The 17919-nt window shown below is 54.9% G+C and overlaps 5 protein-coding genes across 5 annotated transcripts; 2 read left to right on the top strand and 3 right to left on the bottom strand.

The window, feature by feature from the left end:
• Positions 1-326: 326 nt before the first annotated feature.
• On the bottom strand, positions 327-2879 carry IUM83_10488 (cyclin-Y-like protein; the record flags this gene model as incomplete). The annotated part of the gene is made up of 1 exon (XM_067934998.1): positions 327-2879. The coding sequence occupies one exon, from the start codon at positions 2877-2879 to the stop codon at positions 327-329; it is 2553 nt and encodes an 850-aa protein (XP_067781340.1).
• Positions 2880-4652: 1773 nt separating this feature from the next.
• On the bottom strand, positions 4653-5894 carry IUM83_10487 (cell 12A endoglucanase; the record flags this gene model as incomplete). The annotated part of the gene is made up of 1 exon (XM_067934997.1): positions 4653-5894. The coding sequence occupies one exon, from the start codon at positions 5892-5894 to the stop codon at positions 4653-4655; it is 1242 nt and encodes a 413-aa protein (XP_067781341.1).
• A 26-nt stretch (positions 5895-5920) lies between these two features.
• Positions 5921-9351, bottom strand: IUM83_10486 (Cell 12A endoglucanase; the record flags this gene model as incomplete). The annotated part of the gene is made up of 3 exons (XM_067934996.1): positions 5921-5926; positions 6002-6057; positions 8616-9351. 3 exons carry the CDS (start codon positions 9349-9351, stop codon positions 5921-5923), a joined length of 798 nt encoding a protein of 265 aa, XP_067781342.1.
• Positions 9352-11905: 2554 nt separating this feature from the next.
• IUM83_10485 (scaffolding protein) lies at positions 11906-12385 on the top strand (the record flags this gene model as incomplete). Its single annotated transcript, XM_067934995.1, has 1 exon — positions 11906-12385. The coding sequence occupies one exon, from the start codon at positions 11906-11908 to the stop codon at positions 12383-12385; it is 480 nt and encodes a 159-aa protein (XP_067781343.1).
• Positions 12386-14778: 2393 nt separating this feature from the next.
• IUM83_10484 (Methionine synthase reductase) lies at positions 14779-17178 on the top strand (the record flags this gene model as incomplete). The annotated part of the gene is made up of 6 exons (XM_067934994.1): positions 14779-14844; positions 14928-14996; positions 15075-15262; positions 15348-15412; positions 15482-16305; positions 16372-17178. 6 exons carry the CDS (start codon positions 14779-14781, stop codon positions 17176-17178), a joined length of 2019 nt encoding a protein of 672 aa, XP_067781344.1.
• Positions 17179-17919: the final 741 nt, after the last annotated feature.

Below are 17919 nucleotides of genomic sequence, written 5' to 3'. Positions count from 1 at the left end.
TTCCAAACGTTTGGTTGTTTTTCCTGGTACTTACAGTAGCATCCAACTTTGTCACTCATCACATTCACATGTTTCTCTTTCTCTCCGTCTGAGGTCGCTTGCTTTGCTTCCATCACTCGCGTGCCAGCTCACGCCGAGATGTCAACGCCGCACGATGCGAAGCCTCCTCCAAGAAGTTCTTCAACAGCTACTAGGCACTGCACGAATCACTACACTAACTCATCAAATAAAAAGACACACCATCACTTCCTCTGCTCTCCTGCCACCGTCTTCGTTCCACTTTCTTCAATCGCATGCGGGTGGCTTGGACAGTTCGCTCGCCTTGTTCAGGGCTTCACCGTGTTGTTTGCCGACAGGCGGTGCATTCCAAGCGAGCTGCCGCCAGCGACGCGCACCTGCATGTGCACAAGTTGCTCAAGGCTGGCCGCGGGCGAGGCCTTAGTCGGCTTGGACTTGCCTCCTCCAACCGCAGATCGGCCTGCGTTGGCACCAGCCTGCATGCTTTCGGCAGCCGACGTGCTCGTGATGGTCACGCTACGACGGCGCGGGACGGGCATCAGCTTCGAGCGCTCTTGGTACTCCTCCGACAACACTTGCATCTTGCGAGCGCCATCCAAATTAAGCGGTGCGCTTTCATCAAACGCTTCCAGCAAACCCATCGTGGCGCACATGGAGCGCAGGTGGAAGTAGTACTTCGCGTAAGAGACCGCTGACACGCGGACATTGTACTCCACGGCACTCAGGTACACGAGCTCCAGCTCGTTAATCTGCTTCAGCGATAGCTCGGGCCAAATCTTGGAAAAGTCGGCGTTTGTCATGCTCAGGTCGTCCCAAACCTTAGAGGCCATCACCATCGAGCAGAATACCAAGCGGCGCCAGTTCTCCCCACGCAACTGCAGCATACCGCTTGTCGCTTTCAGCAGGCGCTCCACATACACGAGGCTCATAATGATGCACTCAGACTCCATCTGAGCACGGGAAAAAACGTGCTTGATAAAGTTGCCAATCTCCGACAGGGTGGGGACCACATCCAGGATAACATCATCGTCGTCCACCTCAACGAAGGAAGAGGCTTCGGCATCCAACTCGTCCGCAATTGAAGTCAGGCGTTGACGGTCGCGGGCCGTCACAAAAACATCGAAGCGGGGGTCCGACCGGATTGGGTCCTCCAGTGCCTCCATCATGTGTGCGCGCAGCACCGTAGCCACACACTGAATCGTAGCATCTTGGTCCGGCGCGTTCATTGTTCCCATACGCAAATAAATGGAATTGGTGCTGTTGGAGCGACGACGCAGCGCACGCGGCTTGTCACTAGGGGCCTTGTTTTCTGGAGTCTTCGTCTTCATAAGGGCGGAAGCCGAGCTGCCTCTGCCAGCGGTAATCCCAATTAAAGGGGCCTGCAATGACGGTCTTCCATTGCCAGTGGCGGCTCTCACGGCACGGGCGTACGCCTCCAAGTCAGAGGCACGCGGCACTAAAGCGGCCAAACGCACGCGCTCCTGGATTGGCGACGGAACTGCAAGACACGCAGGAGCGTTGCGACCAACTTCATCCACGTCAATGCCGTCGCTTCCTTTGCGGGACGAAGTCACCACTGGGGTCTCGTACGACGACAACGTCCTAAACAACGACGGGCGTTTCTTGCCATCCTCCGATTCCCGCTCCATGGTGTCGGGCTCTTGTTGGGGTTGATTCTCTCCAGGGTTCAGGTCCGGCACGCCCATACCTTCTGGAGTTGTGGGCAGCGAGCGCGTCGAGCTCAAGATAAGCTGTCGTGCCGATCCAGGCAAGGACCGCGCAGATCCACTCGTGAACGAGTTGAAGCTGCTGCGCGCGCTGCTGCAGCTCAGCGTACTGGCCGAAGAGCGGCACGAGGCGTGCGGCGACATCTCGTGGGGCTTGTGCACGGCATCCGGCGTGCTGTGGCTCGAGTTGGACGTTTCACTGTCGCGCGTGTAGTATCCATCGCGCAGCTTGAGCCGAATGTTGTTCTCCATGACCGAGAAGAACTGGCGCTTCTCGCGCGTCTCCGCGGCCACCAGCTCGGCGGGCTTCTTCCACGTCGTCTCCCTGGTGATCGGGTGGTAGTAGTACGGCTTCTTGGATTTAGGGTCGATGGCCACTCGCCAGGCCACGGGTTCCGGCTCCGGCGTCGGGCCGGGCACAGACGACCGAACCGGTGCCGCAGTCCTCGCCGTAACATGGCTGCGTACGCCAGGCGCGGACGCGCGCGAGGGCGCCGCGCCGCGAGCGGCATTATTGTCCGGGTTACGCGGCGTAACCCCATGGTTATTGCTGCGAGCTAGTGTCTCCGGGTTGCGCGGCTCGGCCGCTGCATTGTTCACCGTGGCCGAGCGGCCTCGGCCAGCGCTGCGACTCTGGTTGTTGCTGCCCCTGCAATTGCCCTGGTAGCTGTTGCCTCGGTCCTCCGGCCGCGCGTGGCGGTGGCGGCTGCGGCGCTCCCTGTTCACGTCGAAGGGCAGGTCTTCCTGGCTCATGGCGATCATGGCCGGGCGTCCGGCCAGCTCCTCGTCCTGCGCGCCCAGCATCTCGTCTGTGACCGAGCGGAGCCTGGGCTGGTTACTCCTGGGCGCTTCTCCCACTGCTCTGGGGCGAGACGACGGCGCGCGGCGCAGCGGAGCCTGATTCTTGCTCGTAACCTGTTGCTGCTGCGGGGGGTACGCTCCGCCGTACCCCGCGTAACCCTGTTGCATCAGCTGCATCTGCATGTGCGCGTTGTGCATGGCCTGCATGCGCGCGAACGCGGCGTCGGGCGGCGCGTCCTGGCCGCTGGCGGCCACGCTCTGGCCACGCGTGCGGTGCGCGTGGTGGCGCCGCTGCTGCTGCTGCTGTTGCTGGGCGGTCGTCGTCATGTTCATCCGCAGGGGCGACGCCACGCTGTTCATGTAGGTATTCACCTTAAAAAAGGGTCTTTTTCCACTTCTCCGACGGAAAAAAAAATATTTAAAGAAAAAGGGTTCGCGAGGTGGAGGGGGCACTTCTTGGTCTCTGGCCTGCCGCCGGGGGGCCGCTGGCTGGAGCCGGGTGGGCGTCTGTCTGGGTAGCCACTCGCTGGCCGAGCGCTGCTGCTGGTTCTGCTGCTGCTGCGCTTCCTCCCAGTCGCTGGCGCCTCGGGAGAAGAAGCCGCTTTGGGGCGGCAAATGGCCCAATCGAGTGGCGGCACGGGGAAAATGGGGGCCCTAGCCCGGCCTTTCCGCCGGACAAATCCCAGTCGCACCGACGTCCCTAACCGACTTTTACAACCAGATGGGCCCTTTGCCCAAACTGTGTGTATTACTCGGCACGAGCTCTTTTTGATGATGGAAGCACACGATGCCCGTGTTGTTGCAGAGTGTGCACGTATCGGGCTCCGCCTCTCCGTGCTGCCGGTCTTCAAAGTTCCGATCGCGCGGCCCTTTACCTGCGTGGATTTACTGGTTAGCGGCCAATTCTCACGTACTGCGGAGCACAGTGCCTGCATAGCTGTAAAAGCGCGCGGCTTCGATTCGAGCCTTCCTTGAGCCTCCTGGTCCCCCCATCCCGAACCGAGTCTTGACGCAGCCAAGTGTCGGCTTTATCGCCGAGATTCTAGTCACGGCGGAAAACAGCGGGCCGCGGAGAATCCAGGCTCGGCCAGGCGATTGGTGCGAGCTGCAGCCACAGCGTGTGTAACCCACGCTCAGCCAAGACCTGCGCTGGTCGGGCACGGCCATCCGCGCATTGCGAGTCCGGGACTGTGTGGATCATGAGACGCGGGCGCCACGCCACTCACGCACCTCAGTCAGCCTGACCGGCAGGCCTCGAATCGCGTCGGCCGAGACCGCGGAATCCACTCCAGCTTTTCGGAGATCCGTTCGATCGATCGTTGCTGCTCTCCTTGGCCAGCTTGGCGCTCGAGCGGCCGCGCTACTCACGTCAAGCCGGGGTCTCCGCGAGGTGTCCATCTGGTCCCCTGGCATATGGGTGGTCGTCGTGTACATGTAGGCTGATGTTACTGCTGCACGAGCGACCGATCATGCCATGATGTTAGACTGCGCGGCAGTTGTCTTTGTTAGCGCTCGTCCTGATCTCTCTCTGTGCGTGTTTGCCATGAAGACTCATGACTGAGCAATTCGCTGTGGTTGTCGGCCACCATTCGATCACCGAGAAGGTGCACTGTAAGGTATTGCGGCAGAGCCAGCGGCACCTGAAGTAGACGGAGCAGTGCTACACCTTTGACCAGTGTCGCCGTCTCTCAAAGTTGACACGGCGTGATGCCGGCTTACATTTTTGGTACGGCGTGCGCTGCAGCGGGCGACGTGGGCTGCAGTGGAATTGCCAATGCAGAATTCTGGTGTACTGTGCTGCAGTACTTGTAGTACTTCGTCCGGTGGAGTTTTGCACACGTAGGACTCGAAGCACTGCGGTTGCTGGATCACTGATCATTGACTCGGTGTACGCTGCAGTATTCGACAACTGAAAAAACGCAAGATGCAGCACGGTAATACGCATCAAACAACATTACATGTATATCAAAACTCAACATCAACATTATGTTCACGAAGGCGACTGCAAGTTGAACACCACCCGAGGCCGACCACATATCTGGCCCCGACCATGTATGTTCACAGACGAATGAAGACGCTGCAGTTCATCTAAAATGAAACCCACATTTAATCGCGACGAACGCGACGGAGGACGCACTTCGGGTTGGTCTCCGGAGTGCTAGGCGTAGAGGGGGTTTCCTCGCTAGAAGACGACGTGCTAGGCGTGCCAGGCGTAGTGGGCTCCTGCTGGCTAGTAGACGAATCGCCGGTAGACGGGGTCTCGTAGCTCGAGCCGGTAGACGGGGTCTCCGCACTCGAGCCCGCGTCCGAAGTAGCAGGAGTCTCGTAGCTCGAGCCGGTGGAGGGGGTCTCCTCCGACGAGCCAGTGTTCGAGGCAGCAGGAGCGTCCGTGGTCTGCTCAGTCGACGAACCAGTGCTGGGCGTGCTGGGGCTCTGCTTCGACGACCCGGCGTCGGAAGCAGCGGGGGCAGTAGTCGTCTGCTCGGTCGACGATCCGGTGCTGGGGTCGGCAGGCGCCGGGGTAGTCTGCTCCGCCGACGATCCCGTGCTAGGAGCGGTCGTGGTCTGCTCATAAGCCGAGCTGCTGTCGCCCGACTGAGCCGGCGTGGGCGAGCCACCGCTGCCCGTGATAACAGAGGCCGAGTACTTGGACACCGTCATGGTCACGTCAGTGCCGACGAAAGGCTCCGTGCCACACTCCACCTTGATCAGGTACTGGCTGTCCTTGAAGCTCTGCTCCTTGACGAGGTAGTCGAGGAATTCCTTGAGGTCACCGTCGAAGTTCTCGACCTGCTTGGAGGCAACAAACGAGTACACCATCATGCTGCCGTTGGGTCCCTTGTAGACGCTCCACTGGGTGCCGGCGATGGTGGTCGAGGCAATCGGCTTGCCCGTGCTCGAGATGGCGCCGGCACCGCCGAGGGCAGCCAGCCAGATCATGATTTCGAACTCCTTCTCGCCCGTGGCCGACGAACTGGTGAACAGGTCGTACGAGACGTCCGTGACTGCCTTTCCGCTGGACTTGACCGAGTACGCCATGGTCGACGGGATGGACTTCACTTGGCTGAGCGGCACGGGGTCGAACTGAAGAGCGGCATTCGCGAACGACTTGACGCTCTTGTCGCCGCCCTGCCACGTCCAGGTGGTGTGCCAGGCCACGCTGTCTCCGGAGGCGCTGTCCAGGGCAGTACATTGCTTGCCGCCGGAACTGGCAGCGCTGGATCCCCACAGGTTGTTGTAGATGATGTAGTTGCCCGACTTGGCCTGGCCCCACTGGTCACAGAATTCCGCAGCGGACGTGACCGACACGGCGGCAGCAGTCAGAGCGGCGGCGAACAGAACCTTCATGTTATGTCGAGTGGTTTTGCGATCGTTTAAACCTGGCTGGAGAGGACGAGGCAAATCGGTGAATGGGGCTTTTGACCTATTGTGTTGTGTGCCCTGGTCAACAACACTTGCCTTTGTTGCACCGCGTGCTGTTCGTGGGGCTGAACAACGGACGTATCCCAACCTGCCAGCCCGTGCGCATCCCGTATTGTTAGCACACTTATTCCTGCCAGGCAGATGGGATCCGCTCAGCGAAACCAAGCGCGTAAGCGGCTCACCATTTTTGACGCGCTATGTAAAGGAGTGAGGCATCGCCGTACAGAACCCCAGTCAAACTGTAGTATTTACTTTTTTTGCAAACCGAGCCGCGTGAACTGAACTCTTTTTGAGAGACCCGATTGGCGAGCCGGAATTTTCTGTTCGACCTCGTGGTGTTTGTTCGCTCGAGCCTTGGTCGACGTACCATGTACATATATTATGGTACATTACATGTGTACAAAGTGACTGCACCGACTGTACTATTCAAGAATAATGTACAGTACTGTCAAGCTGACAGAGCCCGTGGGAAAACGCTCGTTCGCTTCATGACACCATAGCTATTGCGCACGTATGCCAACTTGCCGAGCGAACTCCACGAAGGTCCTTCCATCTTCAGTCTCAAACATTGAGAGGAGCTTAAGGTACTACTGTACAGATGTCCCCGCTGAATCTGCAACTGCCATCGGCTATCTACCGCGAACACAGAGTATACCGCACACTGTGCGGGAGTCTGCCAGTGAACAAGATCTGCCACAGCTGTCTGGTGAGATGTACTGAATTAGTAATATCATCGTGGGAAAATGTCTCTCTGCTGGAAACATCGAGCTGCTAGATCACGGAAGGCCACAATAAACATATCTTAGATCAGGGCATCATTGCGTGCGTCAAGAGTCTCTTCACGCGCATTAAGGTCGAGGATAGCATTGATCGGTATATAGTAGGGTTGCCGCAGGAGAACATCTCAATCTACACAGCCTTAAGTTGGGCGTCACAGGCTTGGAATGCTGTAACTACGGCCACTATCAGGAACTGCTGGATGAATTCTGACATCGTATCTAGCGCAAACTCAGCTATAACATTCTTCATTAAAAACAGTACACTAGCGTCTATAAAAGTAGTACATTAGCGTCTATGCGCAACCTGTGCAGATATTGTAACCTCTCAGTTTTTTTTTGTCCCATCTTTGCAGATTCAGCGGGGACACCTGTAGTACTAAGTTATGTCGTCGCTACATCGTCATCGTGGAAGCGTCTCCAAGACCAGGTGATGACCCATCTACTTCAGGGACCGGGACGGGCTGGTTGGGCGATGCTGTTTCACTTGCACCAGTCAATGCTGTTCGGGCGTGTTGCTCACCCCCAAGTGCCCCACTTGGGGTGGACTTCTCCGAGGCTGTAACGTGCAGTTTGAAAGCAAATCGCTTTGTTTGGTAACATCTTGCAGCTGGCGGATTGTTGCTAGCAGCCGCAGGATGCAAGTCAGTCGAGAACCCCAGGTTTCTGCCCCCGTTGCTCTGCGTGCGTCCGTTCAAACTTGTTGACTCACAGCACTATCCTACATGTATCCCAACTCAATCCGTATCATATCCATGTCGGTGTTTTCGCTGCTATTGAGCAGCAATAGCACTTACAGACTCTATAATACAGGTACAGTACAGGTAATCCCACCTGGTAGGTTGACAAGGGGCATGACCCCACTCGCATGGATGAGAGCGCACCGCCGTGTGCGATTAGCTATCGAATATCTACCGTAGTGCGTCTCCTTCAGCGAGGAGGCAACAAGTACGTGCCGCTACAGGCCATACCACTATAATTGCAAACCTTTCACTGACGCATTTACGACATGTATATGCACACGTTCATGGTACCGGGGTTAATCGGAATTATTGAAGAGACACCCGCCATACCGCAGAGATCTGGATGGTTGGCCGCCTGGGCTGCAAGTTTGCAAGCGGACGCGCACTGACGCAGCGCAAACTGCCTTCCTACTTCCTCTTCAAGTCAAGAAACTACGGTACTGATGCGCAGTAATAGATACATGTAGAAGTCATGGTCGGACAAACGAGATCTCAAGAGCAAATACCTCAGCAGCTACATGTAGAGTCCTAAACAAATAGATTTATTATCCACCTAGACTCATTCGTACTCACGGCATTTATACACTACAAAGACATTTGCATCTACACTGCGAGCTAGCGCAGGGTGGCTCTCGGAAATGCTGGGCACAACAGTTCCCTTGAGAACCCGAAGACACCAGTGGTAGTCTAACCACGACGGACACGACGGCCAGTGCACTTCTTACCCGTCGTTGTCGAGGTGCTGGGGGCTGTGGTAACGCTCGAAGTCGTAGTCCCGACGGAGTTTGACGAGTCAGTCGTACTGGAAGTACTAGTGGCCGGAGCCGTAGTCTCAGACGCAGACGCTGCCGTCGATTCCTGTTCGTTCCAGGTCGAGCTCGTGCTTGAAGTCGCAGCTTCACCGCTAACAGATGCACTCGTGCTATACGCTGTGGACGTCGATGGCGCGGTCGTCTCTTGCTGAGTGTAAGACGACCCCGTGGACGGAGTGGCCGTCGTAGCGGTTGGTGCTGTGGTTTGCGTGCCAGACTCGGTCGATGAGCTGCTTGCAATCGGCTCCTTCGTCGAGGTCTTGGTCCCCGTTGACGAACCCGCAGTCGAAGTCGTAGCTGAACTCGTCGTGGTACCTCCGCTAGAAGCTCCCGTTTTGACAGCAGCCGAGTACGACGAGACTGTCAGCGTCACGTCGGTACCGGTGAACGGCTCCGTGCCAGCCTGGACAGTTTTCAGGTACTGACTAGAGGAGAACCCTTCGTTGTCAATGAGGTACGTGAAGAAGTCCATTAGATCGCCCGAAAAGCTCTTGACTGTCTCGGAAGCAACAAAGGAGTACACTGTCGTATCGCCGTTGGGTCCCGTATACAGACTGAACTTGGTGTTCGCGATGGTCGTCGTGGCCACGGCGGAACCTGTGCTCGAGATCGGGCCAGCCCCACCAAGGGCAGCCAACCAGATCATAATCTCGAATTTGTTGTCTCCGGTGGCAGTCGAGGCCGTGAACAGGTCGTACGACACATCGGCGACAATGGTTCCGCTATAGTCGAGGGAGTACTCCATGGTCGTCGGGATGGACGAGACGCTGGAGAGCTGCACGGCGTCGAACTGGAGCGCTGCGTTCGCATACGACTTGACACTAGAGGAGGCGCCCGCCCACGTCCAGTTGGTATGCCAAGCAACAGTGGAGCCGCTGCTGCTGTCCAAGCCGGTACACTGACTGCCCGACGTGGCGGAGCTCTCACCCCACAAGTTGTTGTAGATGATGTAGTCGTTCGTTTTCGTGGTGCCCCACTGGTCGCAGAAATCATCGGCATAGACAGCCGCCAACGCCGCAGCGGTCATGGCAGCAACAAAGAACGCCTTCATGACCGAACGAAGCTTGAAAACAGAGGAGGTTGGGGTGATTGAAGCGAAGCAAATTGCTGAATGGAGCAGTACTCGAATCACAAGTTGGTCAGCCCCAGACGCTCGTCCGCTACATGCATCTATCTTTCGGTAGGAGCATTCTTCCACGGCATCAGCTGGGATACGGTTTGCAGTCAAACGGCCCGCTACGTAAAGGATGTTGCCATACAAAACCAAAGTCTCAATTGGCAGTCCGCAAAGCTGCATCGGTTCTGAACTCTTTTTGCGCGTCCTGATTGGCTGATCTTGGTCTGTAGTTGAAGTGCCACGCGCCGTCTCAGCATGTTGACTTGCAGACCAGGGCATCAGGAGGATCAAAAAGCATCGCCATTTGGGCTTTACGAATTGTGTTGGCTTTACATTCTGCGGCCATGGGATTGAAGGCTTTGAGAGTAGCGTGGCCTCGTGCGTGCCAGCAAGCGGTCGGCGATCAGTCAAGCTGCCGGCAAAGACGTGGTCTCTGGTGCTTGGCAGGCAGGGGCTAGTGCTCTATTATCCCAAGCTATCGTTGCGACACAAGGCACTGGCGTGGTTCATCTGGCGAGCTGGTAGGTATTTTTGAACGGGTTCGGCGCAAGGAGGCGCGAACGCAGTCGGCAGAGGTCAGTCGTGGTCTGGGGGTGTCAGTGGCGTGGATCCAACAGCAGGATCCCGCAAAACAGATTTCGCGCAGATCACCAAGACTGCATGCAGTCGTACAGAGCTTGCTTGGTCTTTTTGAGTTCGCACGACAACACAATGGTTAGGTGCGCCAAAACCGGTAGGGTTACCTTTAGTTGATGCGTGCTATGCATGAATTGATACTGTAACTGTTTAAGGCTGTCGTCATGGTTTGCAACAACGTGGTCTACCTTTACATCGCAATCGAAGTGTGATGCTCTCTCGTAACCGATAGTTGTGGACGTATTTGTTTAGTCAGTTTGACGTTGACTCGACGCGATTTTGTTGAGGTGGTGCCCGTAGGAACTGAAGATTAACTTCTAGTGATCATGATGAATAGATCTGTTTGTTCCACGAGATCTTGGACCCAGCCATTGTACAATCGACGGTTCCTGGGTGGATACCGTAACTATGTTAACGGTACGGACTGCTTGTAGTTGTTGCAGAGCAGCATTCAAATTCACATGGTGGGGAAATGACAAATGCTGGCACTATCCCAGAAATGTTTCCAAATTCTGCCCCAAATGTCAAATGCTGTCACTCAAAACGTTTCTGGCACTCAGAGCTGTAACAGCTAAGCCACGGTACTGCGCGCCAGGCGGCAGCAAAAGCAACAGAAGCAACAAAAGCACAGCGGAGTGTGTGCCACCGCTGTGGCGAGCACCAACGTGGCCGCCGACAAGTTGCTGAGCCTGCTGCACGTGCTGCTGGTGCACCCGTAGCTGCACTGCGCGGGGCTCGTGCGCCTGACGCAGCTGACGTTCCAGGGCCTGAAGCGCGCCATGCGCTGGGACGCGCTGCTCGCCGTGTCCACGCAGCTGCTTGACGCCGTGCCGTGTACGCCAAGGTGCTGCCCAAGAACATGTGCGGGCGCGCGCTGCGCCTGTACGCGGAGGTGTTGGTGGGTTTCCATCACTTGGCCGCGCTGTATGAGCGCCACGTGCCGAAGCTCGTCTAGCTGGCGGAGCTTTTCAGCGGCGAGGACGCGGAGAGGAACAAACAGCTCGTGCACCCGCTGCTAGTAGCGTGCGCCGTGCTGGAGCAGTGCCATAGAGGGTACGAGGCGGAGGCCAATCTCTCCACGGTGGCCTTCTCCGCGGCGCCAGTTTTTCCTACACGCGCGCCTTCATAACAGGCACAATATTCACCACTACCCCTGCGATCCCTTGGTGCTTGTTTCGAAGCAGGCGCATGGTCCTGCGGGGTCCTGGTGATCCTGCTGCAGACTTGTCTGCTGTGCATTAGTTGCTTTTGTTACCGCTGGCGCGCAGTACCGTGACTAAGCTGTTACAGCTCTGACTGCCAGAAAAAATTGGGGCAAAATTTGGAAACATTTTTGGGATAGCATTTGTCATTTCCCCTGACAATACCCGTTGGCGGGCCGCGCTCGGCACGTCAAAACCGCAATCAAATCAAATCAAATCAAATTGTTGTTTAGTAAATCGACTTCACGGCGGAAGGTTCATTTCGTTGCATCTACACCACAGTGTCGACGACACTTCTCTAGATCGGATATACTGCGTCAAAACGGAAGCTCATATTTTCACCCAAGGCGCTGCTTTGGGGAGTTTACAACTGGAAGAGTGATAAGTATTGTACTGTACGTAGTATTCGGTAGAACGAAGTAAATCCCACAACGAATGTAATGTTTAGTAGGCTACACTGCAAAATGTACTTGTATTGAGGAGTATATCATTAGTGTGGACATTTGCCCTATCCTTCTCTCTCAATAAAGCGCGCACACATACAAACCGCAACAAATACATACCAACTGTGTGCACAGGCGACCCCTATGCGTTCTGGTGAACGCCGCTCTGCCGGGACTGTTAGCGCTGTGCAAGCTTGACCTCATTCCATGGAGGAAACGACAAGACCTGGAATTAAGCACGGAGACGGCGGCGGCAGCTGGAAGGCTTCGAAGGGGTCGAAGGCGTGCTCCAACTGTTGGATCCGGTCGACGAAGTGGAAGGCGTGGTGCCCGTGGAAGAACCAGTCGATGAAGTCGACGGAGTGCTCCAGCTGTTGGATCCCGTCGAGGAGGTCGATGGGGTGCTCCAACTGTTGGATCCCGTGGACGAAGTCTCGCTCGAAGCACCCGTCTCGGTCGAACCACCCGGAGAAGTCTCGTTCGATCCACCCGGAGAAGTCTCGTTCGATCCACCCGGAGAAGTCTCGCTCGATCCACCCGGAGAAGTCTCGCTCGATCCACCCGGAGAAGTCTGACTGGAAGCACCCGTCTCAGTCGAACCACCCGGAGAAGTCTCGCTCGATCCACCCGGAGAAGTCTCGCTCGATCCACCCGGAGAAGTCTCACCGGAAGCACCCGTTTCAGTAGAGCCACCAGTGGAAGTCTCGCTGGAAGCACCCGTCGAAGGAACGCTCCAGCCGTTCGACTGGTTCGGGCTGGAGCTCGACGAAGTGGTCGTGCTGCTGCCCGTCGTTCCGTCCGAAGAACCGAGAACATCAGTGCCGGCGGCGTAAGTGGCCGTAGGCGGGTTCGTCAGGTCGGTCTGCATGTTGCCCATCGAGTCGGCCGAAGCAGTAACCGCAATAGCGGCGATAATAGCAGCAGCAATGAAAACCTTCATATTTCTGTTGGTGAAGTTGATCTGGGTGATTGCCAGAAAGCAAAATGTAGAATGGCAAATGCTGTTGCCGTCGCAGCGCCGGATGCCTCTCAACGACTGCTCATCCTGCAGCAAGATCTCGTCCAGTGTCCCAACTCGCGGTTCTCTAGCATCAGCTGGGATGTTGAACGCATACAGTAAAACAATGGTACAATGCCCAAGCTGCTTTACAGGTACATGTACGGGAGGCTGCGACAAAGGGACAACATCGTTGTCCACCTTCACGGCCAGAATAAAACGCCAAGTTACCTAATGTCGTTGAATTTGCGGACATTCAGTACAGCTACCATGTACTGTAGAAACTCTTGGTGTAGTGCACTGGCACCAACTTGTATCGAAGCAAATGGAGTGTACAAGCTGCATTTTTTAAATAGTAGAAGTAGTTTAAAAACTACTACAACAGTAAAAACTCCGAGTTTCTGCTGCACCATCGTTTATTAAATTGATAGTTTTCGTATCTTATGAACGCGTTCCACCGTTCGCTTGAGAGGGGCGTTTACGTACAGTGCATCTCGATGCACGATGTTTTTGTGCAGTTGTGTGAAAATGTTGCTTCCACCGCACGCGCAAGCCCAGTTCGCTAAATGAAGGGCACGCACCAGTGAGCATTATTGGGCGAGGGCAGCGTGTCTTCTCTGGCAAAGCGCCCCAAAACCCGATGTCAATCGTACGCACCAATCCGAGGGAAGATGGCGAGATGAGCTTTGCTCCGATGTGTAGAGGGCTCTTATGTGTATGAACCGCGTGCTGGCCACACCTTGCCGTGTGACAGCCACATATGCTTCGCCTACGGACGTAGCTTCGCAGAGTGTACATGTATTAATATGTATTTCTCACCAATCCGTTCTGGTGCTCGATGAAATACTCGGCCAGAGCTGTAATGGCGAATATTCATTATTTCCAGCTCAAATTACAAATTAACTTGCGTTGCTGGGAAAATAATGTCAGCCTCGAGCAGCAGGCTTACTACATGTATACAAAGTAAACGATGTAAGTTACATCGCTGCGTTGTGTCTTTTTAAAATTAAAATGATACCATAATGTAAAATGAACGTATCGGTATCAATCAAAGGGATCGTAGAGCCTCGCGAGCACCGTTCAAAGTCATGCACAGTGCCTCGTTCACGAAATTTTCAAAGGGGAACAATCCCCGTGACATACATATCCGATAGATCTGATAGTTTCCCAAACAACTTGTATACAACCGGTACAGCATCATGGATATGAGTCAGGTGGTGGAAAGGCAAGCAGATATTCAAGTTGAAATTGGTTAGTTCTAAAGAAAAGAAGCCGCCCAACTTTGGCGGCTTCCATGGACCAAGGGATAGCCTTACTCAACCGGACAACAACCTTCTCGAGCGATCATCGAAGAGCCAAAGAAAGATGTGTCAGCCGTTGACGCCTCGTTCCATCCATTTGATCCTGTACAGTACCGTAATCGCATAAACTAACGCCACGAAAAGGACAACAAAGCGAACAGGTATTAATACATGTATTATTTAATACATGGTATATAATACAGTAAAGGTCGTCGCAATGAAGGCGGCAGCGCGGACTTGGGCGTATCCTTACCTCCTATTGGATAGCACAGATCAAGGTGGGTGCAGAACCTCAAAGACAAATGGGCTTTGTAAGAACCAAATACGTATACATATACCATGCTGTATTGTACTGGTAATACGTATGTATCGACTGAACCAATGTCCCACCATTCGCCAAACTACCGAAACAAAGCACTACTGTACCGAAGCTAGGAAAACCCGTCGCACTTCCATACTGTATCCGATAGCGCAAGAGAGTCTAAAAGGACTAAGCGCGATTGAATGTCAACCTCAGGAAACCTTGGTTAATCCACCTCAGTATTCAATCACCTTTAGGTTGCCTGTTTACAATAATCTCACAAGCAGTACCGAAAATCCAATCTACCCGATACAAACACCTTCTTAGCGTCAAAAGACACTACATAATATGTATTATATACATGTATACTTTGTATACTCTCTCCCGTATTACTTCCGTATCGCCACTTCACAGCGCTACTTCACTTGTTTAACACACTTCTGTGGTGCGTACGCCGAGCAGCTACTGTTCTGCCATCGCCATGGCCCCCCGCACCGTCTCCGTCTTCTTCGGCTCGCAGACCGGTTGCGCCGAGTCCATCGCCCAGGTTCGAGACCCAATTGCAGGCGACAGCACCTGCAACTGCACCCTTATTTGACTCGAAATTGGTGCTACTGACCCATTCCGCAGCGCATCTACGACGAGGCCCTGGAGCGTCAACTGGACGCGGAGCTGCACCCGCTCAACGAGTTCCAGAAGGTAGGCAACGACTGCACTATTAGTTACCCATAATTGTACACTGAAGTGACGGGAAATTGGGTGTGTGGCTGCTGGCAGAGCAAAGTGGAGACCCGCGACGGCCACTTCGTGGTGATTGTGTGCTCGACGACGGGCAACGGCGACCCGCCCGACAACTGCGGCAAGTTCTGGCGCTATGTGAAGCGCCGCACGCAGCCCAGCGACATGCTGGCCAAGCTGCGGTACACGGTGCTCGGACTCGGAGACACCAACTACGACAAGTTCTGGTGAGCTGCCGTCGCTATGGCTGCAACGGTTGTAGAAAAGGTTAACCTTTTAACGTTTTCTTTGTTTTGTGCTGTTGTTGTGCAGCTTTATGGGGAAGAGCATTGAGAAGCGCATGCGGGAGCTTGGCGCTCAGAGTTTCTACGAGTTCGGTACGTTGTGGCGTGGAATTACAGCTACATTACGATTTTTTACGGGAGGATGTGGTTACGGATCTGTAGGAGCTGCCGATGAGGCCATGGGGCTGGAGGACAGCGTGGAGCCGTGGTTGAATGGCCTCTGGGCTGCATTCGATGAGGCGTCGGGTGCTTCTGGTGACACTGCTGACGCCGTGGCAACGGACTCGAGGACCGAAGAGAGCAGCGTGGACGCTGCAGATTCCACGCAGTCTGCGTCTCCGCCAGCTACAGCGGCCACTATCGACATGTCGTATCTTTTGGAGAATCTCATTTCGTTTGAGAAGATGTTCGGTCCACTGAAAACACCGACGGAGGTGCCTGAAGACCTTCCGCGCCTGCAGTCATCGCTTCTAAGCGTGCGTTTTCTGACTGACGAAGAGCGTCAGCAAATTACCCCACCAACAGCAGGCGAAGAGTCAGAAATTAGCTCGACGAATCCGTTCATTGCTTCGGTTGTCGGTGCTAAGTACCTCACGGCCCTGCACGCAGAACGGAAGGTTCTTCGTTTGGACATCAATATTAACGGCTCTGGCATCAAATATGTCCCCGGCGACTCGATCGGCATCAAGTGTCCAAACCGAAAGGAAGATGTAGACGCGCTGCTCGCGTGCTTGGGGATCAACGGGGATGAAGCTATCGCCGCGGAGCCGGTCGCCGCGTCAAACGGGCGTGTGGCGAAGAAGAAGAACACTTCGATTCACTTTCCTTCGCCTTGCAGTGTCCGTGATATTTTCTTGCATCACGTGGATATCCTGAGTTCACCGAAGAAGGCTGCAGTACGTGCTCTCGCGACGTATTGTTCGGACGAGGAACAGCGAGCTCGTATGCTTCTTCTGAGCAGCAAGAGTGGAGCGGACAAGTACAAGGTACGGGTGTCTATCAGCTAATATCCTTCGATGCTTGTGTCTGACTCCGCTTAATTTGTATAACAGGCTTTCATTACAGAGCAGCACCTCAACATTATCGAGCTTCTGCACTTTTTCCCGTCTTGCAAGCCTCCTCTCCACCACTTGCTGACCCTCCTACCGCAGCAGATGCCTCGCTACTACTCCATCGCGACTTCGCCGCTGGCCGACACTACAAAGCTCTCCGTAGCGTTTACCGTTGTTGACCACGCTGTTGGTGAGCACAGACTCCGCCGACGTGGCCTCTGCACGAACTGGTTGGCGGACATTTGCCGGCCGGTTATTAGTGGGGGTGCAGCCGCTGCTGCTGATGTGAAGATTCCAATCTTCCTGCGTGGCACGCAGGACTTCCACCTCCCTGAGAACGTTCAATCGCCTATGCTGCTGATCGGTCCGGGTACGGGTGTTGCACCATTCATGGGATTCCTGCAGCATCGCCACCACGAAGCCAAGGCTGCCGACTCCACGCGCGGTGACTCATATCTGTTCTTCGGGTGCCGACGCCAGAGCGAAGACTGGTTGTTCCGGGAGCAAATGCAGGAGTACATCGCGAATGGCACACTCACTCAACTGTTCACTGCGTTTTCGCGCGACCAGAACGAGAAGCACTACGTCCAGCATGACCTACGCAAAAATGGGAAGCTCGTGTGCGACCTCCTGCTCGGATCGGAGGGCTACGTCTTTGTCTGCGGTGATGGCATGGCGATGGCTAAAGACGTTCATGCCGCTCTCGTGGGTATCCTGACGGCCAATGCTGGGCTGTCTGAAGAAGAGGCAGAGCAGAAGCTGCGTGACATCGGAACGCAGCACCGCTACGTCCGTGATATCTGGTGATCGCGCACGAAGTCCATCTGATAGAAGGCCGAGGTTTTCGCATTCTCCTCCGTCAGTTTACAGGTTTTAGACGCGAGGTTGTCGAGTCAGCTCACGCACCAGACTCGACCTGCTTCAGCTTTAACAGACGCAAGAGATAGCAAAACAATTATTGTCCATTTACATGTTTTTAGCCAGACGAACAGGGTACAGTCGATTCACAAGAATACTCACGACGTCGTTACATTTATGCAGGAGACATGGCTAGTGAAGATGCAGGAAGACACAGCATGGACGAGGCAAAACGAGGGTCTATCAGAATCGAATGGAGCAACGACCAACGGTCATTTGTAGCGCTCTCACATGAGTCGATGATAGTTCAATTCTCAGCGCCGGGACGTCTACCTGATAAGCCCAGCTTCATAGATGAGGGCAACCAGACTACCGATCACGACTTAGCCCAGTTGGTTGATCGTTTTCAAAAGTGTTTGAGCACCCATGGTGCCTCGGCAACGATGATGGAAATGCAGACACTTCGCACACTAACACTGACTAAGATCCTGGGCACTCCAGCACCGTTGAAATGGTTATCATCTTTTCTGGGTCAGTGGCAAAGCGTACTGAGCTCGATCTACGGAAGTGACGACTTGCAGTTGATCACCACGAACGATATCGAGTATTGCCGAGAGCTTGTGGGTCTTGCAAGTGGCTGGAAAGTCACCGGCGATATTGTTCGAGCTCGTTCAACACTTGGAAAATGTT

Source organism: Phytophthora cinnamomi (genome assembly GCF_018691715.1).
Source record: "Phytophthora cinnamomi strain GKB4 chromosome Unknown Contig117, whole genome shotgun sequence".
NCBI classification, from domain to species: domain Eukaryota; phylum Oomycota; class Peronosporomycetes; order Peronosporales; family Peronosporaceae; genus Phytophthora; species Phytophthora cinnamomi.
The sequence above is the reverse complement of the archived record's forward strand: the minus strand, read 5'-3'. Positions and strand labels throughout refer to the sequence as shown.